General features: G+C 43.9%; 1 protein-coding gene and 1 long non-coding RNA gene across 2 annotated transcripts in view; one reads left to right on the top strand and one right to left on the bottom strand.

Annotated features, from left to right (window-relative positions):
* Positions 1-1011: 1011 nt before the first annotated feature.
* RGS2 (regulator of G-protein signaling 2) lies at positions 1012-4042 on the top strand. Its single transcript, XM_017815717.1, has 5 exons — positions 1012-1132; positions 1365-1466; positions 1564-1625; positions 2490-2656; positions 3050-4042. The coding sequence occupies exons 1-5, from the start codon at positions 1023-1025 to the stop codon at positions 3242-3244; spliced, it is 636 nt and encodes a 211-aa protein (XP_017671206.1). The 5' UTR covers positions 1012-1022; the 3' UTR covers positions 3245-4042.
* A 10860-nt stretch (positions 4043-14902) lies between these two features.
* Positions 14903-26816, bottom strand: part of LOC108497730 — a 28655-nt gene continuing 16741 nt past the window's right edge. Inside the window, exons 4-5 of the long non-coding RNA XR_001874947.1 lie at positions 17904-18012; positions 14903-15489 (exon numbers count right to left, since the gene is read on the bottom strand). This is a non-coding gene — a long non-coding RNA (uncharacterized LOC108497730). The remainder of the gene's footprint in view (positions 15490-17903; positions 18013-26816) is intronic.

The following is a 26816-nucleotide window of genomic DNA, read 5'->3' as shown; positions in this document are numbered from 1 at the left end:
TTTGTGAGTGTTCAGCACACTGAGAGGTTATAAGACTACAGTAATTACCTAAAAGGTTCAGACATTTGTGCTCCGTGATTGTGTTAAAGTCAGCCAGTGTTTTGGGAGTCAAACAGTTTCTCTGAACACTGCTTTTTATGGCAGGAAAGATGTGCTCTACAGCACTGTGGAAAGGAAGACGTGCACAGAAGAGAGCAGAAAAGCAGGGTAGGTTAAAGAAAAACTCACATGGTTCCTAAATCCAAATTCTTTGGACATGATACCCTCCAGCTGGACACCACTGAGAAGGACCACATGGCCTTTTCAACAGGCTGAAGGCTCGAGTCAGTGCGACTTCAACTTCGAGCGCTGGGAGTAATTTACGCAACTCACTGGTAGGTGGCAACACTGTACAGGGCTAAAACACGTGTGCGAACAGACGACTGAAGGGCTGGACAGCCTGGGTTAGCAGAGGGGCGACAGCAAAAATACCGTATGCTCAAACTTAGGGTCACTTCATTTTTATTTTTTTTTAAGAAACGTAGCTAACTCCTTCCTTACACTTTTCCGTGTGCTGACCATACCCAAAAATCTGAATAACCTTGAAACAAAACCAAAAAAAAAAAAACCACCTGCACAAATGCAGGGTGCATTTCTGAGTGACGGAAAGGAAGGGACAGCCAGCCCTTTGCTGAAAGCGTTCCAAGACGTTAGCACGGCAAGCTGAGTAAGGAAGGAAAACAAAAATAAAAAATAAAAGAAGAAAAAGAAAAAGGGGGAGAGGGGGTAAGAGAAGTAAGGAAAAATAAAATAAAGGGGAGGAAAAAAAGACGTGATCCTGGGGGGAGGCGAACTTTCCTATAATGGGAAAAGACATCCAGCCCCGTCCCCCTCCCTCGCTCGCTCCCCCCGCAGCCCAGCCCGGAGCACCTCCCTCCTGCCTCCCATCCCTCCCTCCGTGCCGCGGGGGCCCCGCCCGCTCTCTCCGGGCTATAAGTGCGGGCGGCGGCGGAGCGGGCGCGGTGGTGCCGGTGGCGATCGCGATGCAGAGCGCGCTGTTCCTGGCGGTGCAGCACAGCGGGCGCATGGAGCGGGGCGGCCGCCGCCGCAGCGAGGCGGAGGAGGCGGAGAAGGGCAGGATGAAGAGGACGATGTGAGTCCCCTCTCCCGGAGCTCCCTTTCGAACGGGTTCCCGGGCGAACCTGTTGTTTGAGTGGAAGGAGGGGTGGGGGGAAATCGTTTCCTCGCCCTCGGGGTGCTGTGGGTGACTCTGGGTACAGAACTGGCAAAGCCATCTGAGGAAAATTACTGCTGCTCTTGGCTGATGCCTAGAGCTCTGAGAGCTGTCATTTTTAACAGGCTTCTCTCCCTCTTCTTTCTTGCAGCATTAAAGATTGGAAAACGAGACTGAGCTATTTCCTGCAGAACTCTTCTAATTCTAATAAAAGGAAATCTAAGAAGGCAGGGAAACACCGCAACTACTTCAGGTAAGTTACGAGAAAGTTTGTGTAAATAACTCAAGTGTTCTACAAAACCAGTAAACCTTGAGCAGTGGAGTCTGATATTCTCCCTCTCTTTCTGCAGACCTTCCCCTGAAGAAGCCCAGCTGTGGTCAGAAGCCTTTGATGAACTTCTTGCTAACAAATGTAAGTTTGTCTTCAAAAAGAAACATTCAGGAGCAAAGGGATGGTGAAGTTTATATGTCTGTAAGAGATTGCTTCCTTCCATGTCAGCATTGTACATGTTTATGTAAATAGCTTTGATTCTGGTCTTGCAAGTGAAATGCTTTGAACAGTTTAAAGCCAAAACTCACAGAAGTGTTCTTAAAAAAATTGTAAACTAATAGTAAACCAAAGAATACCTCACTATAGTGGATTTTTTTTTCTGTAACCCGTTAGCTAAAATCAAAAATATCAGCTTGGCTTTGCCAAATGTGAAAAGAGCATTTGTTCCCTGAGCTCACTGCATAACCAAGACAAATGTCTTCCAGTAACATGAGAAGAATTCTGCAACACAGTTGTTCAGTGATCTCAGGGCTTTACTTTAGCTCTACAAGAAGCAGCATTCAACAGCAAAGCAAAAGGTCTAAGAAATAGTACTACTATTTGCTCTTTGAACTTGAGTCATCCTTTCCATTGAAAGAATATTCCAGAGTTCTGCAGCAGTCATATTTACTGCAGTGTAAAGGTTAACACAGGCGGTCTTATCTAGAGAGAAGTGGGGGTTTTATGTATACGTAGGCTTTGCAAGAAGGAACATACCAACTAGAAATGGCTTTCATTTTTTGTGTTTACCTGAAAAATGGCTGACTGAAAGTGAAGCCTGCCAAGCTGTTAGAGCTTTAACTTGCTTGCGTGCATAAATGGGGACATTTTTTTATTGCCATAATATCCCTGAAAATAACAGACCTACAGCAATACATTTCCATAGAAACAGATGTGAATAATGGGTAAATTCAAGCTTCCTGAAGTAGTTAACTGACAGTGGCTTTCCCCTGCTCCTTTCCCTAGATGGTCTTGCTGCTTTCCGAGCTTTTCTGAAGTCTGAGTTCTGTGAAGAGAACATCGAGTTCTGGTTGGCCTGCGAGGACTTCAAGAAAACCAAGTCACCCCAGAAGCTGACATCGAAAGCAAAAAAAATCTACAATGACTTCATTGAAAAGGAGGCTCCCAAAGAGGTAAAGAAAACCTGACTAAACTTGTGCTCTATTCTGTGAATTCTTGCAGCCTTTACTTCTTTGAACTCATGTTAAGATACAGATGTCAAACTGCATTGTACATACCTCAGTGTCAATATCTGTGTCTGAATGCAACTCTCTCCCGAACTGCCTTTTCACCAAACTGGAAAATGGCACAAGCAGTGTTTCAGAGCACTTCCATTTTAACTGAGAAAAGACAAGTATCTGAACTACTTTGGGTTTTGTGTAAAAGAAGAATTTTCTTAAAACTTCATTAGTTTGACCCCGTAGTAATAGGGTCTTGCCTTTTTTACCTCTTCAGAAATTGTATTGTGTATTATACTTACTTGAATTCAGTTCTGAGAAGTAAATGTCCTTCTTTCTCTATTTCAGATAAACATAGACTTCCAAACCAAGAACATGATTGCACAGAATATTCAAGAAGCCACACATACCTGTTTCAGTGCGGCGCAGAAGAGGGTTTACAGCTTAATGGAGAATAACTCATACCCACGGTTTTTGGAGTCTGAGTTCTATCAGGAACTGTGCAAGAAGACACCCATCACCAGAGCAGCCCAGGGGACATGAGCAATGGAGAAGAAGAAGCAGCCTCTCAGCTAGTGAGAAAACAAAGCCACAGCTCATGGCAGCATCCTGACCCAAAAGACTGAGTCACTGAGCACTCAGTCTGTTTGCCACCGTGCAAGGACTAATACCAACTGTGGTGCAGAGCTGATGGCCAAGAGTGATGCTTGGAGGTGTTCAGGGGTGATGGCAGGAGTGTGCCAGCCAGCTGCTGGCAGTGCTCTTCTCTGCCAGTGCTGCCACGAGAACTGACTCCATGCATCAGACAAAACCGCACCGTGTAGGAGCCCTTCTGTCGCGGCTGAGGAGCAACGCGGCAGGTCCGAACAGAGCTTCCTTCTTCTCAACACAAGCTGCTCTCTGCAGTTGGGCAGTGCTGGGAACTTGAGTAATTGGTTGCCTATTTATCTTTCCTAAACATCAACCAGCGTTGCTGTTGTCAGTCACTCGGTGTGTTCACACCGGTTCTGTGAACTGCCTCGAGCTGCCACGAGCTGTGCTGGGTTTCTGTGCAACCTGCAGACAGTAACAGCACTGTGCAGCGTGGGGCGAGGAAGGGACATAGCTCAGTTCCCAGAGGAACAGGTTCTGCAACTAAAGTATGCAGGGCTGAGTCGTCTCAGCAGGGCTGCATGGGGCCAGACTGAGGGCAGAACGTGGCCAAGGCAAACAGGAGATGTATAGTATTATATTTATATGTGGATTATGATTGTGTTGAATGCTGCAGTGTCATAATTCTGTCTCGAGGACAGCAAGCTTCAGTGAAGTTTTATTGTTTTTAATAAACTATTTTGATACAAAGCTGCTTTTGCTTGATTTGTTTAGCACACACAGATATATACTATCTGGCACTGGACTCCAAAGTACTGAGGCTGGGGGAGATCTTAATAGGACTAATTTTAAAACAGTTAGTTCTTAATCTATGAAAAGTGTTCTGTTTGGGTTTTTTTCAACAGAATAAAAATCTTCAGAGCTTCAAAGCTTAGCAGGGGACACGTGTTATATCACATCCTCTGTCTTAAACACATCTGTGAAACCAATGTCTAGGACAGTACAAGGTACAGGTATGGCTACACAGGATGACAGATCAAATAGAGAGCAGCAGTATTGCTGGAGGTCACAGGATGCCATTTGGAATGCAAGCACCCATAGTACTGCACTTTCTTTCTGCTTCAGAAAGGACTTAGGAGGACTTCAGTATCAGGCTGCAAAATCTGTAAAGGTTCAGTAGAGGCACTACTACAATAAAGGCATTTGACTCCCAGCTAGGTTAGTGCTTCTTAGAGGGAAAGTTACTGGTCATCATTATTTCATGCTAGCTTTTTGGACAAAATCCAAACCCAAAACTTCCAAAAACAGTCCCTAGTTTATTAGTTTTTTGGCATCTGAACGTTAGGTCTGTTCAGGTCCTGGCTCCGACTCCAATCCTCAGGTCACAGCTTTAAATTGCTTATTTCACATATATCCACAGCAGTCACTTCTATAAGGGTCCACTTCTCCAAGCATCAAGAAATTATAACGACGGGATTTTCCACTTCAATTACACAGGGAAGGACTGTTCAAAAGCAACTACTTCATGTCTGCATACATACATTGCTGGAATGAGCCTACACGAAAGACACAGAGGAATTTTTTACAAGAGCATGTAGTGACAGGACAAGGGGGGATGGATTAAAACTAAGAGAGAATAGGCTTAAATTAGATATTAGGAGGACCCTCTTTGCTGTGAGGGTGATGAGACACTGAAACAGGTTGTCCAGAAAAGCTGTAGATGCCCCATCCCTGGAGATGTTCAAGGCCAGGCTGGATGGAGCTCTGAGCAACTTGATCTAGCAAAGGGTGTCTCTGCCTGTGGCAGGGGGTTGGAACTAGATAATCTTTTAAGGTCTCTTCCAACCCAACCCATTCTATGATTATATGATGATTCTATGTATAGTATGTGTATATGCACAGATACACATATGTCTATCTACTATCCTGACTCTATGCATGGAAATAAATTTGGTACAGCCCCAACCTTGCTATAGCCCCATTTCTGGGGCTTTTAGAGCTGGCTCTCATACAGCTACATTTGCTGATCAGTTAAGTCCACATAAAGGAAGCACAAAAAAAACCCTCGGCCCAATAATTTATTGCAACAAAGTGTTTTTTTTTTACTAACCAGGAAAAACAGATTTGGGCTGATAATTGCTTTCCTAGTATAACAAAATAATCCAAAGAGGAAAATAGCCAGAAGTATACCTATTAATGACTCAGAGCCAGGGCAGGAATAATTCCATGAAGCTTCATTGGCTTCAGTGAAGCTGAACTAATCTGTGCCAATTTGGGATGTGGTAATTAACCACTGCTGGTGTCTGGTTTTAAGGAAAGAAACATTTCTAGTTTCAGCAGGTGCTTGAACTACTTATAGCACAGCATGTATTTCAAGGGGAAATTAGGTGGGGCCGTTAGGCTTGGCATCCCTGCCTGAGGGCTGTCCTTGTGTATTTTTAAAATCTGAATCATGAATATTGACCCTTAGGAAGGCCATGCAGGCAGCTCTGTAGCTTCCACAGGCCATGCCACTGGGGTGGAAAACCAAGCAAGCCATGCTGAGGCCCTGGCACAGTCTGTCTGCAGCCTTGGAGAGCCCTGGCTGCAAGGCTAAGCTGTGCAGCAAAACTATTTGGTGTATCAATGGCAAAAAACAAACAAACAAAACCAACTCAGTACAGTACAATAGATCTGTTCATACAACATTGCTTCCAGTTGCAGCTTTTCCATTTTTTTATCAGAGCCTTGTTTTCCCCAACTCCCAGGAGTAAGCTTCACCAGAAAAAGGGTACTACAGGCACTTTGGGAATGCTGCAACCCAAGAGATTACTATGAACATTTCCTGGGGAAATAAAGAAAACATGATTGCTTTAAGAGATGCTTGTTCTGTGCTCTGGGCAGCCTTACAGCTGCAGTTAAAATTGGTACTCTAGTGTCAGTATCCAACGACAACAAATAATAAACTGCTCATTCCCCCACTGCCCATCCAAACATTCACATACCCTCCAGTCCCACTGGGTGCTCACAGCCAAACACACCACAATGCCAGGGAAAAAGACTGGTCTGGGAACAGCAAGGAGGGTGCAGGCCAAGCTGTGGGTGCTGCTAAACAGCTGGCCAGAGCACCATCCCTTTTTTAGCTTCCATAAGGTTATAAAACAGCTCCAGGCCTATTTGGGATATAGGCTGGAGTCTCCCAGGCAGGAAAATAAGAAGGGATCTCAGTGGGTAGCTGCAAAGGAGCACAGAACCTGAACAAGTCTGTCAACAAGCTTAGCATAGATAGAAAAAGGAAATATTTCAAAGAGCTGAGGAGTGAGAAGTAGGCATCTGTAGGAAGGCAGCTCAGCACCCTGGTGCAGGCTTCAGCTGCACAGCAAGCCTTGTCTGATCCCAGGCAAGCCAACGCCAGCCTCCTAACACACCTCATACTGGCACATAAAGTCTGAGTACCCAGAACTGCTGAGAAACACCAGCAAATCTACAATAAAGGCAACTTTTAACCATCCATACATCATTGTTTTTCAACCACAGTCTCACAATATGTGGTGCTTTTCTTAGCTGCTAGGGGCAAGCAATTCCCCTGCTGTTGTATCACAGAAAAAGAACACCTCTCACCCTTATGATAATGAAGAAAAATTGAAACCTACAACTGGAGCATCTCTAGTAAGTTCCTAAACCACAACTTAATGCAAAGACTACACAATCTCTTAAAAAAGGCAAAAAAATCTAATTTTCTAAGCCAACCACATGATTTTGGGAAACTAGGTCAGGAGTTTCAACTGCCCACATCCGGCAGCAGTTTGGGTTTTTGAGGGCTTGTGATGACACTGCAGCATAGGGCAAGCTGAAGGAGAGTCCTCCATACTGTCAAGAGGCAACATGTAAATTAAACTCCTAAAACACAACACCAAAGCAGCTGACCCTCATCAGGTCAAAGACTGGAGAGGGCCTCTGAGAACAGTGAGCTAAACAGTGATGATGATTCACCACTGCAGCCGAATGGGAAAGCAATGCCATGCAGTAAACAAAGGGCAACACAGGGCTCTTGCTCCATGTGTTTGTGTATTGGGGCTGAAATGTATGCTGAGACTATAAATAAAATCAATCTGCTTTTCCACATGAAAGTCTAGATCTCCATTTGAAGAAGGGGACACCAATGATAGGCTCACATGCACATGTGTGGAAGGGTTTCTTGGATGAGACTTCATAATTTGGCAACTTGCATGGAGCAAAAAGCGACCTTTAGAAGTAGTTCTAGGATCTCCGTGGATTTTTTATTTTTTTTTTTCCAGATTTGACTTACTGTGATTCAAGAGGGAAAACCTGATAAGAATCTAGGACAGTGTCCCAAATTCAACTTCCTTCTGGTGGTAAAACATTACCAATAGCTCCTCCTTTATCCCACCAACACAGGAATTTCTGGTGTGCCTACCAGCTCACACATGCCAGGGGACAGCAGATGGGAATAGAACTGGCAGCAAGGCTTCTACATCAACCCAAAGTCCATCCCAGAGACTGGCCAGAAACAAGACTGGTGACAGACATACCTGCAGCATAAGTCCTTAATCCATCCTGGAACAAGAGCGAGATGTAAGCTTGTGCCTACAACAAATTCAGAGGAAAGAGAGAGGCTGAGCTTAAATGGAGCCCCAGCCAATATGCAGCAGGTGGGAGGTCAGGTGGGGCTGGTCAGGGCCCATTAGTGGCCTCAAGGTCCTGACACAAATAGAAAGAAATCCTTTTCTGAGGGTTTCTGCACTGAGCCATATGAGCCCATCAGCTCACAAACCCAAAGCTGACTATTTTTGAGGAGGTTCTGCAGCCAGGTTTGTGGTGACCACCCTAAGCAATTGGTCTCAGGCAATTCTGTAGCTATGCTAATTGGCATTACCCTGAGTGCCCTAACTGGAAAATGAGGGCTGGCCAGCACAGAAGCCCAGGGAAAACAGTCCCACTGTTATTCTACGTAGGAGTTTTCATATGTGAGTCCTTTGGCAATCTTTCATTAAAATAATCACTTAGATCAGAGTTTCCAACAGCTACAAAGTACCCATGAGCAGCAATTAAACAATGTTCCATTAAAAATATTAAATATTCCATTCAAGATAATCTAATTGACATAAATTAGTACTTATGTTCCTGAGCCAGTTTTCCCACTTGGGATTTCATGGAATAAGTTGTGTTTCTGCATTACACATTTAGACTAGAGAGCAGCTCCACAGCTTTTTGGGCAGGAGCCTGACTTTAGGCTTTCAGGGGACATGGTACTAATATGATATTTATAGGGCTCAGAAAGTCGGCCATCCAATATGGAAAAGACATTCAGGAGCAGAGCGGGCTGTTTACTGAGCTTGTGTGTTCTTTTGCTTCTGCAGGTGTCCAAGGGAAATGGAAATAACAGGAGCATGGCAGGACACAGGCATGGCAGTGGGACAGCGAGGGTCTGTCCCTGCACCCTCTTGACTTAACTGTTGTTTTTAAAGGCTAGCAGGATTAACTGGTTTGCTGGGACCAGCCGGAGCTGATGGGGCTGAGCCTGGGAGGCGAAGGGCCACTGGGAGAGAGCCGTCCCCACCTTCCCGGGGCCATCACAGCTGTGGCATGTGCAGATGTCGGAGGCTTCCCCCGCTCCCAGCAGGCTTCGTCCTGCGTCACAGAGATTATCTGCCGTGTGTGGCTGCCCTCCCTGGTGCCTCCCCAGCCTGAGTGCGTCTGTTTGCGGAGCTGAGCTGTCTCCTGGCTTGGCTGCGGTTGGTTCCTGCTGTTTGTTTTCCCCGATACCTACTGTGGGCTGGGACCAGGCGCCTGAGCACGGGGAGGAATGACTGCCAGGCAGGACAGGACTTCCAGCGGCCATGGGCAGACTGAAATGCCATTTTTGCCACTTGTCCTCCCTGCAGGCTGCTGGGTTTTGGGGCAGGGTTCCTCTATTTTCAAAAGGACAGGTCAGCAGCAGCCCCTCAAAAAGAAAATGCCAGATAAATACACAACATGAATGGGTCACAATATTTAAGCTACATGTTTAGATACAAAACCTGAGAAGGCTTGAAGAGCATTGGCCCTCTCTTCCAGCCAACCTCTCTGGAGGTTCCTGCATCCAAGTATCCTTCTCCTTTTCGCTTCCTGCATCCAAGTATTTCTTCCCCACAGTCTAAGATATTATACTTGCAAAGTACTGTCTTGAAGCTGTTTGACTCTAAGGAACTATGAGAGCCCACAATTTTTATGAAGTGTGGTCTTCTGAAACACAAACACACTTGTAAACAATTTCTGCTTTTGTATATTTCCTTAGAAAACAACAAAATATAATGGCATAAATCCCACTACACTCTGGAACAAGCAGCCTTTGCATACTGAAAGGTCTCTTGGTGTGCTCGTGCCCTGTAACTTCTGGAGGAGGTACTTCACACACAAGAATTTCAGCAAATCTCTTTGTGCTTTTTTTCTCAAGGTTGCTGATTGTGGGAGAACCTCCCGAAAGTGGCTTCTACCCGCTTTCCCTTTGCATTGCTGGACTTGGAAGAAATAATTTTCTTAATCAACTCTACTGGCCACCATAAAACAGTTATTCTCTTTCAGTAATTTCTTTCCTGTGAGAAAACCAAATTTTTATCAAGGCAACAAACTAATGACAATGTCTAGTATTGAAAGGAGCAGCAATCAGCAACTCTATGAGCTGTACCCCACACCCCAGCTAATGCACCTCTCCTGCAGCGTGCCTGTAGTATTTAACCTGGAGCAATTATTATGTAAAGCCTAGTTGAGCAAAGTCTGGTTTTTTACGGTGTTCATGAAGTGTTTGAGCAAGGTGTTGGACCTGGTGTCAAATAACCCCAGTACACCACTGAACTCCTGCCCTCTGCAGAGCCAAGGGTTTGCAGAGGGAGAACTAGATCAGTGAAATGTCATCATTGCCCAGCTGGCTGCCAATGCATCCAGGGATAACTACAGCCCTTCTCCAGCCTCATCTGAACAAGGGGCTGGACAGCCCCCAGCAGGTTCATCCCCACTGCCTCACTCTGTGATAGAGATGGGGAAACCAAATCACTGATTGTTCATTAAGTGACACATAAAAGAGGCACAGCAATATAGTAGGAAATATTAAATAGAGATCCTCAGCTTTGTGCAGGGCAATTATACCAATCTAGAGCATCCAGAAGGTCTCAGCTAATGCAGTGTAACTGAAACAGCAAAGCAGGGACTATGCCTATAATCAGGTTGCAATAGCCAGCTCCCAAAAGTAGCACCTAGAAACCTCAGAGGATGGTGAGCCTCTCTGGAACAGCCCTGCAGCAGTGACCGGTCTGTTTTTAGAACAGGAGTATGACTCCAGCCCAGCAGCTTAGCATAATTACAGGAGTACTGGGATTGAAGAGAAGTACCCTTGGCACGGGAAGTGGCTTCCCTAGGGAAGACAGAGCATTCCCACCAGGCCAGCCACGTGGCTGGCAGCATGGTCAAAACAGGACGTTGTAGAGGATGGGTGGCCACTAGCGAAGGGGACAGACCTGCCAAGCATTTGCTTCAACCCTGTGAATCACCTCCAAACAAAGGTTTTAGTGGCAGCTTCAGGATGGGAGAGTCATCTCAGTTTTCACATGAGCAGGTGGAATCAGTGTGGACTTGCAGAGGAGTCTGTGAGGAACACATTTTCTACTAGGAAGTAGTAAGTGACTAACAACGATGGCAGTCACTAACAAGGCAACAAGTTAGGAAATAATGCCTAAAGACAGCAGCAGCTCCTCTGAGTAAGTGCAGACTGGTGGAGCATCTCCCACAGCTGCCTAAGTGGAAGGCTGGGCTTGGGCAGGTGCTGCTGGTGACAACTGGAGGACCAGGAATTGGTGCCACCAGAAACAACCAAGTACAAGGAGACCAAAGTACTGTTTACATGCAAAGAACATGTCAGCTGCAGGGTTTGTATGGTTTCAGTGCCACGGACAATAGAGTTGTGTGGGTGAACTGTCACTAAGGAAGTGTGGGTGTAGCTGATAGATTGCCAGCAGATAGGAAATATTCCTCCCTTCAGATCAAAAGGAGGTGGCAGGAGCATCACTGCTTGCACTCCTCAAGGATAGAAATAATGCAGCTGCTTTGCTGCTTTACTGACAACAAAGCATAACTTGTGCCTGTGGGACTTAATATGGCCCAAATTACTTTTTCCTGGAACAAGCCACTTGTGGAACTGACATAACCACAAATGAATACACAGGGTTATTTTAATAGCAGTTTACCAAAACCAGCCACATTTGGGCGTCTTTTTTTAAATCTCAACACGTTGTTAATGTGAGTATCAAAGGACCTTGAGTGACATCACCAGCTGGGTGACAGCTGTTTGGTCACATCCTTCCCAGTGCCACCACACTGAGTGACTGACAGGGCACAGGATATGGCCTTTGCTGGGACAGCATCACCACTCAATGAGCTTTCCATTGGGTGTTGCTAGCTGCATGGATTCAGGAAAGTTTGCTCAGACAAAGGATATGGAGTTCGTGTTACGCTTTGGCCTGACGTACCAACAGCAGCTGCTTTACCAGGAAACAGGACACTCACGCTCCCCCGCTCCCTCCCTTCCCTGGTCCCTGCACGTCCTTCTCTGCCCTCGCATCTGATTTAGCAGCTGTGCAGCTGCTGTGAAGCTGGATGAGCAAGCTGGTTGGGCAGGAAATTGTTCTTTTTTTGGTGGGCTTGTTTCCCTTGGGATCAGATCACTGACCCAACTTACCCTGCAGACACTCAGATGAGGGTGATGGGTAAGAGAGGAACACACTGGGGAGGGCCCATGGCCTGAGCTACAGGAAGGCGTGGCTGGCTGACGTCAGGGTTCACGTCCCTTGTCACTGTTTTGTCATACTCTCCCCTTTGCACTCCACCTCCACCTTCCTTTGGTGCATCACCAGCCTCTTTACAAGGAATGTCATTCGTCTGGAAATGGCACTGTTGATTTTCAGCCCCTCCTTCCTTGATAACCCAGCCAGATGGGTCACAGAGCAGCACATCAGGAGACATTTACAGACTGTGGGAGCAGCTGAAATGGTAGATATCACCAGCAAAGCTGTGAATGTGGTGATGCCCGAACACAGAAGGGGCAGCTTGGGTCAGTCATTAGGAAAGAGAAGGGCTGGTTGGCTGGTTTAACAGCCAATAAATGGTTTCACGTTACAGATCACCTGAGTACCTACTGACGCTTAACAGACTTGTTGGGAGGTACAAGGTTCAATTATGGCCTGGAAATAATTTCAGTACACTGGTAATGTGACCTGATCTGAGTCATTGGCATAATGCAAATGGGCAGAAGAGTCAATGGACAAAGCTGCTCAGCACCCTCCTTTTCCAAAAGCAGCTTACCTAGTTTCCAAACAGAGCTAGAAAAGCACTGATGCAAATTCATATCTTCCAGCAGTACATCTTCATTTATTTAGTAGCTTTCCGATGACGAGTGCAGTTTTCAGAATAAGCAAAACCCACGCTGTTATGGGATAGGAAACACTGCCTACAGTGTATTGATTTTTACAAGGCAAATATTAGACGACAAGTCCACTGCCAGGAGACATTTTACCATTGATTAAGGTAGCCAGCTGAAGGCACTGATTTTGACAATATTTCAATACCATCAAACAGAGACACCTTCCCAAACTAGTTGGGATTCTGACTTAGTCAAGAATCCAGTATATTTGAGATGAGGGTTAGTTTTAAGTTTGTTTGTTGCAGCACCTTTCTTGCTGTGTATTTTATAAATATTCTGCCCCTCTCAGGCACTACCAGTAACAGAGAAAACGTTTTACTGGCAGCAGGCACAACGCAGCAGCAGCAGCTGCAGCTGGTGTTGTTACTGACTGCAGTTACTGGACTTACATTTTGACTGGGGCCAGACAGTTCCGATTAAAGCAAGGACTTTAACTGTTCTTGCTTGAACAGCTTTAACTTTCACCTAAAATTTGCCCAAGATTCAATGAAATTTTAGTTAGAGTACATGTGTGTTCCTAACTAAGCCACAGTTCCTAGTTTAATCTCTCCCAGAGAGACGGGGATGTATTTCTTGCAAATAGGGATGAAGCAAGGGAGCACTGTGATTGCCTCCTGCTGCAGTTTCAGATACGCCAAAAGACTTGGATAAGCTGACGTAGTAGGTTATTTCCCTTTCCCAGAGTCTGATGACTGATGATAATTACTTCTATTCTTGCAATCTTTCCCAATGACCGTTTCTATTTACTGCCATAGCTGCAGCATTACAAAATTCGGGGAATCCTTTTCACCCACATTTTCTCCTTGGCAGGAGTAAATGAAGTCAGCAGTATCGGATGTCTTTTTTTCTCCATCATCCTTCCACGAACTAAGAACCCAGTTTGTCCTTGGTCACTAAGAGCTGGATCTAGTGGACAGAAAATAACTGTGAGATGACCATGGAGCCAGATTTTTGGTTTGAAATGCCTTTGAAATGTAGCTTTTCTGTATCACCAAATGACACCAATTACTGGTGGGCACATCTTGAGCTGCATGCTGCCAGCACAACTTTCCTTCCATTAACCTCTGCAGCAGCCACTTTCCTCCCAGGGGGGAGCATCTGGTGTGTTTTCTAAAATAGATTGCTCCCACAGGCAGCATTTACGTTTCCAATTAACTTTTCATAAGAAGCCGGGTTTGTCTGAAACCAAGCTGATGTTGGAAGCTCAGCCAACATCACTTCAGTCACATCACGCCTGCAGTAATGACACCTTGCTTTCTTTCAGGGTAAGGATCAAGCCCTCCAAGACCTACAGCTCTGCTGGAAAGTCTCAGCTTCAAAAATTTCCCTCATTTATCATAGAATGGTTTGGGTTGGAAGGGACTTTAAAGATCATCTCCTTCCAACCCCCTGCCATGGGCAGAGACAACCTTCACTAGACCAGGCTGCTCAGAACTCCATCCAGCCTGGCCTTTACCACCTCCAGGGATGAGGCATCCACAGCTTCTCTGGGAAACCTGTGTCGGTGCCTGACCACTCTCACAGTAAGCACTTTCTTCCTAATATCTAATCTAAACCTACTCTCTTTCAGTTTAAAACCATTCCCCCTCGTCCTGTCACTACATGCCCTTGTAAAAAGTCTCTGATACAAAAGGCTAACTGGTACAGCTCTTGATTTAGACCCAAAATAAAGCACAGTGATTTACATTACAAGATACCTGAGCACTCTGTAGGTGGCTTAAAGCATTTTTCTTTCTGACTGGTATTAGGTAGTATATCCAAATCATTGGTTAATAGCTAGATCTGATGCCAAGGGAAATCATTCCAATTACTTCAAGGACTGATCATATATTTCTACCCATCAGTTACAGCTTTGATAGGAGTTACCATCTGTAAAGACTGTGTTTAAAATACAAATACTCATTAGTATTAAAATAAGACATATATGAAATAGCAACCGTTTTGAATAAATAAATATTCTCCTCAAGTTTAGCCTTTCAGAAAAGCCTGAAATTCAAATCAAGTAATCAGCCATAGAAGCATTAACTTAATCTTTCTCATTACTCCACCTGAGTATCCGGATGGGGATTTTGTAAGAATGCAGCTAAATACGTTGTTTATTTATTTTTTTTTAAATGTTTATTTATTTTTTAAAATGAAACTTGTAAAGACATGGAAATTGAAGAAAAGCAATACTTAGGAAAGGCTCAACAATTGCAGAAGAAACAAAAGCAAAATAAATGTATACATTGAAGTTATGCTTACAATTCTTTGGTCTTCAAGATTAACCAACACTGTTCTAGGAAAAAAGTATTATCCCAAACATAAAAGGGAGATTTTTTTTCTGCACCATTGAGGATAACTGTTGGACTAGGTTCTGGACCATTAATTTTGAGTTAATTAGGCATAAGTGCAAACTGCAGTGAAAGTTGTGACTTAAAACTTTAACCCTTGGAGAAGAGCCTGCCATGTTTTCACGGCCGGTGTGGTGTGGCTGATGGGGCAGTCCTGGCAGTGGAGGCACCTTTCCTTCTGTCCTGGAGCAGCCCCAGGTTATCAAGAAGCTTTTCTCACTGCTGTACCTGCTGTTCTCAGCCAATATCAACTTTCCAGCTCTGCAGATTTCTGGTTTGGTTTCCTGAAAGCTTTGTGTCGAGTAGCCACGTCTGAAAAATGGTTAATATCTTCAACAATTACAGTCGTGGGAATAGGCGAGTGACAAGAAGATTGACAAGAAGGTCTTCCCGCTTCCCTGGTACCTGGTCCCCTGTATGGACATGTGGGAAATGGAGATGAGAAACTTCGTTTTGAGGACACGTAAAAAGAACCAAGGAAATACACCTTAGACTCGGCTCAGCTGCACAAAATGCCAGCCCAATTTTGTTACAGAAAGGGAAGTTATTGCTATATCTTTCTTGCTTCTCAAATTAAAATGAGGCCTTTTAAACAGAGTAGAGGATTTGCAAAAAAGATGGTTGGTAAAAAGACTGGCATTTATAAATGTCAGCATAACAGAATTTTCTATCCAAAATACCCTTTTAGTTCCTCAGTCTGGGAAAATATGAAGCAATTCAATGAGGTTACAGTGATGCTTTGATTTACTAGGGGAAAAAAAGGTTTTAATTCTTTCCACAGTTCCATTAAACATTTTTTTTTCATAGGAGAATTTGCTGGAATAGTTAATGTGGAATAAAATAATCCACAGTACTCAGTCCAGGATAGAAATATTCAGATGCTGGTACACAGCTGTTTTTTGCTTACTTAGTTCAGCCCATTCAAGGAATTACATTAAGCTGAAATGAAGTTACATTTGGAATAAAGTACCAGGAACACAGACATTCAGGAATCGCTTTAAATTTTAAAAAAAACTGAGTTAACTCCAGAGCAATTTCCTAACACTAGATCTTATTTTATTGCCATACGTTACTGGGAGGAGATGGAAAATAAAGACATACAAAATCCCCAGGCAACACTGGAACAACTTTCAAAAGCAATTTTGGCTTCCCTGGGCTCCAGCTGCCTTCAGTAGCCAGTGCTTAAGAGAAATCCCAATATCACATTGGACAACTTTCCCTTTCAGAGATTTGTTTCCCACAGAAAAGCCCATGGGAACAAGATGATAAGCAGAAAGCCCTGGATTGTGAAATCAGATCCATGTTCATCTCCCCGCTGGTCTGGGAGCTGGCAAAGGGTCTGTTCTCAGGAAGGGCTTCACACCTTGTTCCCCAACAGTCAGTTCTGAAGGGGTTTAATATTTTATGCTGAGGAAAAGAAGTAGCAGAGGGTCCTGTTTATAATTTTGCAAGTAGTGCAGAGAAGTTTAAAAAAAACCCAAAACAAACCCTCCTTGCTTCACACAATGCGGGAAGCGTCTGGCACCCAACTGCATCGGCTGGGAGGCAGATCTAAAACAAACAAGCGGGAACACGTCCTTGCACACTCTGTAATTACACTCTGGATCACCCAGAGGCTGGAAGTATCAACAGCTTTTAAGATGTGACTAGCTAGATTAAAAATAAAAATTAAAAAAAAAATGAAAAGCAAAAAAATAAAATTAGGCTGAGTGATTATTAGAGCCGATGGCCCGCTTGTGAGAAATCTCCAAGCAGTGGTTTGCAGCCAGAGCACAAGCAGAGAGGGATCATCTTGTCTTTGCCATGATGAGTTAGGCAATGAGCAGAGATTTGTGCCACTGTGCAGAGCACCCTTAAGAGTTAAGGGGTTCAATCAACGTGCAGATCTAGGAAAGCGAATGGGTTAAAGCAAAGCTGGAAAGCTTCTCAAGACTTTGCTGAGGTTGTAATTAGGACTTAGGAGCTTCACATTTTCCCTGTCCCTGCTGTATGCTCTTGTGAGCACACACAGTCAGTGCTGCCAGTTGCTGAATTCTGCAGAAGAGGAAGGAGCAAAAACAGCAGCCATTCACAAACAGTAAGAAATCTGTGTGATTGGAAGTTCTCTTTCTGCATTATCACTGCAGGAGCCCAGGACAAGCTTATATATCACGGACAAGCACATACACTCCAACATGAAAATACTTGCCCAGCTTTATGTCAGGGATATATTTCTATATTATGCCAAAGTTGCTCGCACACCCAGAGCTTGAATAGCACAGCGCAAGGCACTTAAGAAAAAGGCAAACCCAGCATTATGCCGCAAAAATGCGGTCTGAAAATCATGTGCTATTGTCAGAGACTGGAATGTAGTCCCACAGCAGCGTAACTGGGGACTTCCCATCTATATTTAGGATGTTGCAATCCTACCCTCTCGCCCACATGTCCTCACCCCCAGCGGGATGCCAGCTGTGGCATTTCTGGCACAGAAAGCAGCCAGCTCCCTACACCTCCTTCCACCTCGCTGTCGCAAGTATCAGCTGTTGGTTGGGGTGAGAGCGTGTGGCGAGGCAGGGCTTGGTGGCAAAACTGTTCATCACTTCCAACTACTGAAGTGGTTGAGAGAAAGGTTAAGAAGTGACTCAGAGCTGTTGAATACTTGATAGCACACAGTGCTAAACCTACGTGCGTGGTTCCCAGAGGAGCTGTTTGCACTGCACCCGGAGCCTGACCCACAGAGTGGGCCTTGATAACCTCTTGTGCTGCGAGTCACACCAGGATTATTAACAACCCTGCAGCTGATTATGCTTCCCCTGCATGTCCCAGTGGGCACGAAGGTGATATTTACACGGTGGTGCACATTCCCACAATTCCAGCCAACAGAAGCAGACTCATATTGACTCCCCATCATCACACACATTACAGAAAGGTGCATCTTTCACTGCTCACACACCGTTCTGCAGAAAACCAAAAGGAACTTTCAGTTTAAAAATAGAAACCTGATGCTCCCTGCTTGTTTGAATTGCTGTTCACTTAGGCCAGCCCAGAAAGCTTAGGTGCAGTCTTTGTTCTTGCTCTGTCGACTTAAGACTTACTCAAACAAGTGTCAGACGGCTCAAGGCTTTTTTTAGTGAAGCCCCACGTACACCCAGCACTCCCACATACACTACTCATTATGCCACTTCTTAATATTTTCCGCATCAGTCACTGCTGCAGCCCAGGATGTGCACATTGAAATTTGCCTTTCCCTTTTGATTCATTTGGAGATGCCATCGTGCACAGCTGCGGGTGTCAGCGCGGTGGCACTTACACACCCTCATGACACAGCTTCCTGAGCAGAGCAGTAAAAGTAGGGCCGTGAGGCAGCGGCAGAAAACAATCACAGCATGTTAATTAATTGGGGATTTAGCAATACACTGTAGTGAGATTATCTGACAAGGTTTGGGCAAGGAAAATGGAAAGTGAAAGTTTAAGACTTAGAACCAGAGGTAAATTGAAAGCACGTTGCACTTGGACAGCATTTCCAACTTAAGGAATCTTTTCTGCTTTATGAGAGCCCTCAGTTATGGGAGCTGTTGTTTAATATGATTAATTCAATTCTCTTTTAAAAACATGTTTATAGCATTTGTGGTTGCAGAACAAAGACTGAAATGTGACTTCCAAAAGCACAGAAAGCTACTACATACAAGGCTAATAACCCTCACTTTCCTCTCCAACCCGTATTCCTATTTTCTTATTATTTAAGAGGCTTTGACTTTTAAATTCTTACTGAGTGTTTCGGACTAACATAAAATGGTGCAATGCCATTGCCTTTGCCTGGAGCCCCTGTTGCTGCAGAGCAGAGGATCTGCTGGCAGGTGACAGATTCACCACTGTGGAACATTTAAAAATTATTATTTAGACCTAGTTGCAGAGGGTCAGAGCCAGACTTTCAGCAGCATCTCCTTAAAATAGCAACTGCTTTACTCAGTTTATAAATCTAAATACCATTTATGGACATAACCCCTCAGATGGGGGTGGGATCCCCTTTTGATGTATGAACCTTGTGTTTCAGACGCTGAGAATCAAATGAAACTGCCAAGATAAAGGCACATCATGGAAAAACCTACAGACAGACAGCAGAGGTGATATATGAGCGTAGGGCTGTGTACAGATCCAGAAACAGGCACTGCATCACTGTTCGTTTAACACCTCTGAGTGTGTAAGTACGAGAGGTGAAAGAGCCCCTGTCTCTGCCACTGTCCCTGGGGACACCCACGACCCAGCTCCTGCCATCAGCAGCAGGGACAGCAGATCCCAGGGCAGCCTGGGGTCGCAGCAAGGGCACACACAAAAAGCAAGAGGACTAGCACAGATTGCTGCAAGAGCAGGCAAGAGTTGCCTCGATGATGACAAAGCGATTGCACAATTAGCACAGAAAGAAACAGGCTGCTACGTTTGTCACCTCTCTAGGGAGTGTGGCAGTGCCTGTGGGTCCCTTGGTGCAACACTTTGCACTTGATTCAGTGCAATCAGCACAAGGTCCCACCAGTGAGGGCTTTGTTATGTGTGTAATTCTAAATGTTACCAGGACCTGATGATTTTCGGGGGTTTTTGGGTGTTGGTTTGGGGTTTTTTTGTTACCACAAGCTGGATACAAATAGTGTTGATCACATTTAGCAGTACATTATTCTGGCTTCCAGAGACAACTGGTGGAGTTGGACAGGGAGATATTAAAAATGCTGAGTCAATCCCAGGGTAAACGCAGTCCTTTCCTGAGGTGTACTGTCCAGTTCTCACACCTGCATCTATGTGGATCTAGGATCTGAGCACACAGATGTCACTGACCTAAACATGTTGGGTTTAGGTTGTTCACACATCTTTCTTCCATGTTGATGACACAGCAATGAAAAATTTAAGAGAACGAAAAAACAAAGTTCAAGCAGAACCCAGAACTCAAACATTCTACGTAAGAGTCTCTGAAACAGCACATTTTTAAACAAGTGCTGTAGTTTAGTTCTAAACCTGGTTGCATCTTTGTAAATGCAAGAGGCAGACAATAAGTAAGCATAATTAGATATATTTGTATTTTCCATCTAAACATTTCAAGAGTCAGAAAGAGGATCGGGTAGGACTGGGTGCGCAAGAAGTTAATGTACTACAACGTTATTTATAAATAAATTCTCTCAGGAATGATACAAACAACTTTTCTAACACAAGACTTAAATTCTTGCCATATTTTCCTTAAACACTTCGAGGAGTTTTGATTATTCTTTCAGCGAAAATGCCAGTGTCTCATACAAATCTCTGAGAGAGTTCAGCAAAGCGCTATGAAGTGATGGTCTTCATTGCTTTTGCTCTTTGCTGCTGTTGCTGGGCTCTTCAGAGGAACTGCCTTACAGCTAAACTTCAAGGTGAGAAAAAAGTTTGACAGCAGCTGAAAGAGTTTGTGGCTGCAAGACACACAAACAGAGAGAAGTGCTGCAAGCATAGGAAGGCAGAAAGACATTTCCATGACCAGCCAGATCCTACTCTAGGGAAACGCAGGTTTTGTTTTGGGTGCTCTGGCTCGGAAACTGTTCTGCAGCTGCAGATTTCTGCATCTGTTAAGTGAATACTTGAGTCCCTTTGGTCTGTGTGAAGTTTTGCACTTCTGCCTTCAAATATAGGGCAGAGCCCCACACCTCCTCCTGCCACCAAGCTCGGATCGCTGGCTGAGGTTGTGACTCCTTCCCTGCATCACTGGAGATAGACTGCTCGTACATCAGAGATTACTGCAAAGTCCAGACCAGACCATTCTTGTTTGGGGAGAAAATGAGAAAGTACAAAAGGTGACCGTGGGTTATGTTTATAGACATTCTGTGCAACAGCAAAGCTGTACAGAAACTAGAGAATGCACAAGGGCACCAAAAAATACCAGTTCCATGCGGATTTCATATGTCACCTACCTGTGAATGATCTGCACAGAGATGGGGGTAGGAGCTGGCCACAGCTGTGCCCAAACTTGGACAGCAGTGCGCATTTCAAATGTCTTTGGAAATCAAAGCAGTACTTAAATTCTAGATTTAAAGATCATGTCTTGATGTATTTACTCAGGGAAGACTAAGCAAAGTTTTACAAGCAACCATAGTTCAAGCGTTTCTTTTTGCATGCCCAGTTTTGGACCCGTGATTACGTTCTTCTGACACAGATGTACATGCATAATTTATGCACTGATGCAATATCTATCAGTGTAATACACAATGCTCTCTGACATTCACCAGAAATTCTCAGGGAGGAAATCCTGATGGCTTGGTACTGCCATCGTGCAACCTGCCCTTCCTTCCTGCTTTGTACAGTACAGAAAGTACAGGGCACATCCTTTGCCATCAGCTGTACATCCAACAGCACAGATCCCTTCTTATTCACTTTCCCATGTGGTTCAGGCTCATTTACACTGTTCACAAATAGATACACCGTGTTGTCAGACGCGATTTGATGGCATAAAATAGAAGTTACCTTATCTCTCTCCTGGCGTGCTCTATGCCCTTCTCTTTGTGCTTAGTACACAAACAGCAAATATGTGCCTTTAGTGTGGTTTTTTGGTTTTGAGATACCCTGCTACTTCTAGCTAAGTAGCTCTGAATGTTTGTGCTGGATCTCTTGGAATAATTCATCTTGCAGTAGGGTCAGTAGATTCTCACAATTGACTTCAAAACAGTTTAAATCGAACCAATAACTTTGAACCAAATACTTCTTATTTTTTTTCAATAGAAACAGTACCTCTTGATACTCTTGTTAATGCTTTATCCACCCATCATGACTTTTGGTACAGTCTGTGACTGGGATTACAAAGGTTTGGAAAATGCAGGGGAGGGAATGGAAAAACCCTAAAGCTTCTGGTTTGGGATCTATCTGAAATGCATTGATGGATGCTGATAGCATGCAGGAACATAGTTAGAAAAAAAACACCCAGTGCCACCAAGATGTCTATAAAGAATACTGAACTTTGCTCTTCCACATCCAGCACATTTCAAAGGGGGCAAATTATAGTCTCATATATTATACTGGGGTTTTTGCACTCACTGTTATTCTCAAATAGTTTTTAAGATGAAAAGACATTTTTTCCTGTAGATGGAAATGCCAGTAACTTTGAAAGCAGGTTTCATTATATACCTACATTCAGTTTTTCAAGTATTAGACGTTTGCACAGAGAGCTTTACTTTTGCCCCTGTATGCCAGCAGTGAGTGAGGCATTTACAATCAATAATGTCCAGCTCTGAGCTATAACCCACATGCCACCGAGCATCTGCTGTCTGCCCAATTCTGCTGTGTTTTGGAAACACTTAGTGGCCCCTGCAGCTGTTCTGGGTAGCTGGAAGATAACTCATCAATACATGCTCTGAATTTACACCTTCCCCATGTCACCCTTTGTTTTTCCGACCCGTGCTGCACATCTACCAAGTACTGCTGCAACTTGCTTTTTACCAAATGCAAACATCTCTGACAAAATATAAAGTCTCTTCCAGAGTGGAGGTCACATTGTTGTACAGCGAGAGCCTTGCTAATGCCAGGGCTGATTTATTATTGGCTGGCCATTTTGATCTGATAACGCTGTGTTGGTAGGTTGCTCACGTATTAGGATTAGTGCAAGACACTGACGAAGGAACACAGTGTTCTGCTCCTATTTATGTTTCTTGCTATAGTTCCCTCAAAGACTAACGTTATTAACTTCCCCTGTCAGACAAACGACACTCAATTACAGGTCATTTATACCTGTCTCTTACACTTCAGGAGTTATTAGAAGAGCTTAAAATCTGACAGAAAACTGAAGTATAAACATAGCAATGTGTAATACACATATTTACATCAAAATAGATGGTTTTGGATGGCTCCTGTCACAATTTAGGACCTCAAGCCACCAGCAAATCACTAGGAAAAATTATATTGATTTCAGTGGCCTTACTCGTGCTTTTCTAGACCTAAGGTCTCGGTGCTTCCTTTCTGGAATTTTGGAGTGACATTCACAGAAGAGAGACCTGATGCTTGCCCATCAGGCTCTTTGGCAAAGGGACACCCACACTTCACAGAGCAGGGTGGCCTCTAGCACGCTTGGCAGCTCTGTCCTGCAGAGCCCCATCTTTCTGAAAACATCTCCAAAAGGGACTCTGCTGGGACCATGGCACTGCTAGCACCTGCAAGGCTGAAACAAGAAGAGATCTGCAGAGAAGAGTCTGCAAAGCAAGACTTCCACTTATGGCCAGGGCTGGGCTAGTGTCTGCTTCATCTGCATTTGGCTGTGAAGCACCAAGCAACTAAAACACCAACACCCATATATCGACTGCGGTGATAGTACAACCTGTATGCAGGACATGAAACAGGGAACAAGCTGAGGCTGATTATACACACAGAAAACAGACCTACTTAGTCAGAGGCTGACATTTTTACATAGCTGCTGTCCAGAGCCCAAGTGCGCTCCAAACTGAATAGTTTCCACTGTTTCCCTTTTCACACACGCTCAGTTTTCCAAACCATTCACCTTTGGCAAAAAGCTTCATGCCTGGCCCCTGCTAGAAGGTCAGCTTGTTTTGAAACACAAGCTGAACTCCTTCGGCTGTTAAAGATCTGGGGCAGCAAATTAATTTGCTTCTAGATGCCAGGGTTTTTTACTTCATCATTGTCACTAAATTTGTGCATCCACTTCTTAAAATTTATAGTTCATTTTCTGAATGAGACTTTGGCAGACTCATGAACAGAATTATCTCCTAATAATTTAAATATGTAAAAGGGAAATTAGGTCTCCCATTGCTACATAGATTCTTTTTTTTTTATAAGCAAAACCTATTTTAGTCCTGTACTTTTTGTGCCATTGTCAGTTTTTTTATGTGCGCACACAGATATTTGCATAATTTCCATGAGGGAGACTGAAACCTTTCAGGGAAACACAATGCAAAGTCCAGGAAGAGAAAACTTTTCATACTGGCAGAAAGGAAACAACAGTGGCAAGGAACAACAGTGCCAAGGTTAATGGGGGAAATGCTTCCCACTGTGCCCCTCAGGGCTTGTCCTGGTTCTGGCTGCGCTCCTTCTGACACGTACTCTTTAAACCACACATTTTCAACAAACTGATGCATTTTGGGCAAGTGTTTCTATATTGTTTAGGAAGCTTCCCCATCCAACCATCCAAGAGCCACTTTGGCAGTCACATCTGGACCACCTGAGCTGGGACCGAAGCCCCTCCGGAGCTACATCCCCCCACACTCACAGTCAGACCAGGTTTCCTCACCAGCTCGGCCCCAGGTTTCCCAGAGCAGAGTCTCCTCAGATGTCTCAATCCTGAAAATAATTTAATTTTGGTGCAAAAACTAATTAAGAAATTAACAACTCCAGGTGGTGCCTCTGAGGAAGGACCCCGAACAAAGGAACCCCGTGGCTTTTATACCCTCACAGTCTAAGTGCAGTAGAGTCTGGGGCCATCAGCTCCTGCTGTGTCTCTGAGTGTCCCTCACCTGGCTGTGCCCCAGGTCCCCATGCCCTTTGTCATGAAAAGGGTCAGCAGTTCATGGCCTCTTTCCTCAGGCTCCTGCCCCCCAGAACTCACACCTCAGCTCCCCCCTGAGCTACCTGCACGGAATGTATCCCTCAAAAATTCCTCTATAATCTGTTAGCAAACAAAAGCAAACAGCCACAATGCCAGTAAGGCTTGTCTCTCGTGACAGAACTGAAGAACCCCTCTGCATAGACCATTATTTTCCAGCCCTCCCCCTACTCTCAGCCAGCTTGTTCAGCTGGGTCTGGCACTTGTCAGGCCCTTCTGTTTTAGCTCATTTTGTTAGAAACATAAATTAGCTCAGTTATGGTTCACAACTAGTTCAAGGATGGGGCAGGACTTCACAGCCAAGTGTGAGCAGAAAAAAGGGCAGAGGAAGGAAGAGGTAGGGCAGGGAAGGAGAAAGAGCAGCAAAACAAGTTATTGCATTGGCAAGACTGCCATAGTAAACAACACTGAACACCTGATAAATGTCATCCTGGCCACCAAGATACACCCTGGCTGGAACATGAAGAACAGCAAGGGAATATAAGAAATAGTGAGACTTAGTGGAATAACAACAGTAATTTTAAAAACCTCAAATGTTCAATGATACGATTCTGTATCATAAGTTAGCACATTACCAAATAGGGAAAAAAATCATCTGAGAGACAGTATCAGCTTTAAACTGCACTGGAGCTATCTTCTACTTTCAGCTTTCTTCTCTTTCTGTGATTGTAAATGTTAACTCGGGTAATTTATTGCACCACCTCTGTAAACACTGTGCATGTTAGATCATGTTGTCATTCAAATTCCATTTCCCAGTTTGCTATTTCTTACCTAAATCTCTTTTTCTAGAAGGCCATTTAAATAATGACTGCAATGGCAATGACATTTCATTGAGAGCCAGCACCACAGTTCACATCACTACAGTATTTCCAGTTGTCCCAGTTACACACTAATACAAAGCCAGGAGTGATAAAAATAAGGCAGCTGGACATTTTAAAAACAGTATTGTCGTATATGCAACCTGTACCTCAGCTTCCATTCATCTAAAGGCAAACTCTTACTCGTGTTACCAAGTTACTCATCATATCCAATAGATCAGAAACCCAGAGCTGGAGAAAGGTCAGAAGCAGGAAGACTGCCAGGAAAGATGTTTGGGATGATGTTTTCTCTTGTATTACCAGCAAGGCTGATGAATTGTAGTTTGTTTTACAGTTACCTTACAGTTAGAAGTCACATGGAAACATGTACTACACACAGGAAAATGTTCATCTTGGGATTGAAAAAAGCATTCATGGAAATAAGTAAAGTAATTCTGACAATATGTAAGAGAAAACATTATTCTCATTACTGGGGAAAAAAGACCAAGGAAATATATGCTGATGACACAAAAAGGCAAGGTCAGAGTTAAGAGCTGAATCTTTAACCTCTAGTGTTTACATAGGAATTGCCTGCTGTCCTTTCTCCATATTTCTGGTACAGAGCACCAGAATTATTCTGTTAATGGTTTTACCACTCCTTTACAGCTATTCAAGGACCAAGGACTAAAATACTCCAATTCCAATCCAAAAGAAACATCAGGATTTTGGACTTGTTTCTGTATCTTTTTTTTTTTAACTCATAAATGATTTTTTTTTTATCTTTCTGTTTTTTTTTCTTGATTTCAGTTATAACCTCTGTATGACAGGTGGGAACCCAAATTAATCTCAGAGGCAATGAAGCACTATGTTAGTGTAGCAAAAAAATGACCCTTATGATCTTCATAGAGACAGAATCACTTCACATTTATTACACCACTGTACAGTCCTCATTTATTTTTCATAGTTATTAGAATTTATTGCACATATTGTAGAATAAAACCTCATTCATTTTATGCTTTAAAAGGAATGATGCTTTTTTCCACTATCACATTTTGAATTAATTCCCCTTACGTAACTCTGTCTCTTCATTTTTTGGTGCAGGCCAAAGATTTCTTTAATCTTCTCAGTAATCTAGTTCTATTAAAAATAAAGAGCAATAGTGAAAAAAGGGACAGAGAAGAAGAAAAAAATATGCAAAACCACAGCTGGACTAAAACTTTAATACTCACAGGAGAATACCAACTGCACTGGCACCACCAACTAAAATTAAAAGGTATTGCACGTTTCAGCCACCCAGCTCTGACAGCTGGCAAGTTCTCAGAAGAAAAGTTCTACAGAAGATCCATGCCTAAGCAAAATGCTGAAATGTTTGTCTTCTTGTTTACAGCAATATTATGTCTTTTAAAAG

The sequence above is a fragment of the Lepidothrix coronata genome, unplaced genomic scaffold, assembly GCF_001604755.1.
Source record: "Lepidothrix coronata isolate B3197 unplaced genomic scaffold, Lepidothrix_coronata-1.0 Scaffold52, whole genome shotgun sequence".
Taxonomy (NCBI): Eukaryota; Metazoa; Chordata; class Aves; order Passeriformes; family Pipridae; genus Lepidothrix; species Lepidothrix coronata.
The sequence above is the reverse complement of the archived record's forward strand: the minus strand, read 5'-3'. Positions and strand labels throughout refer to the sequence as shown.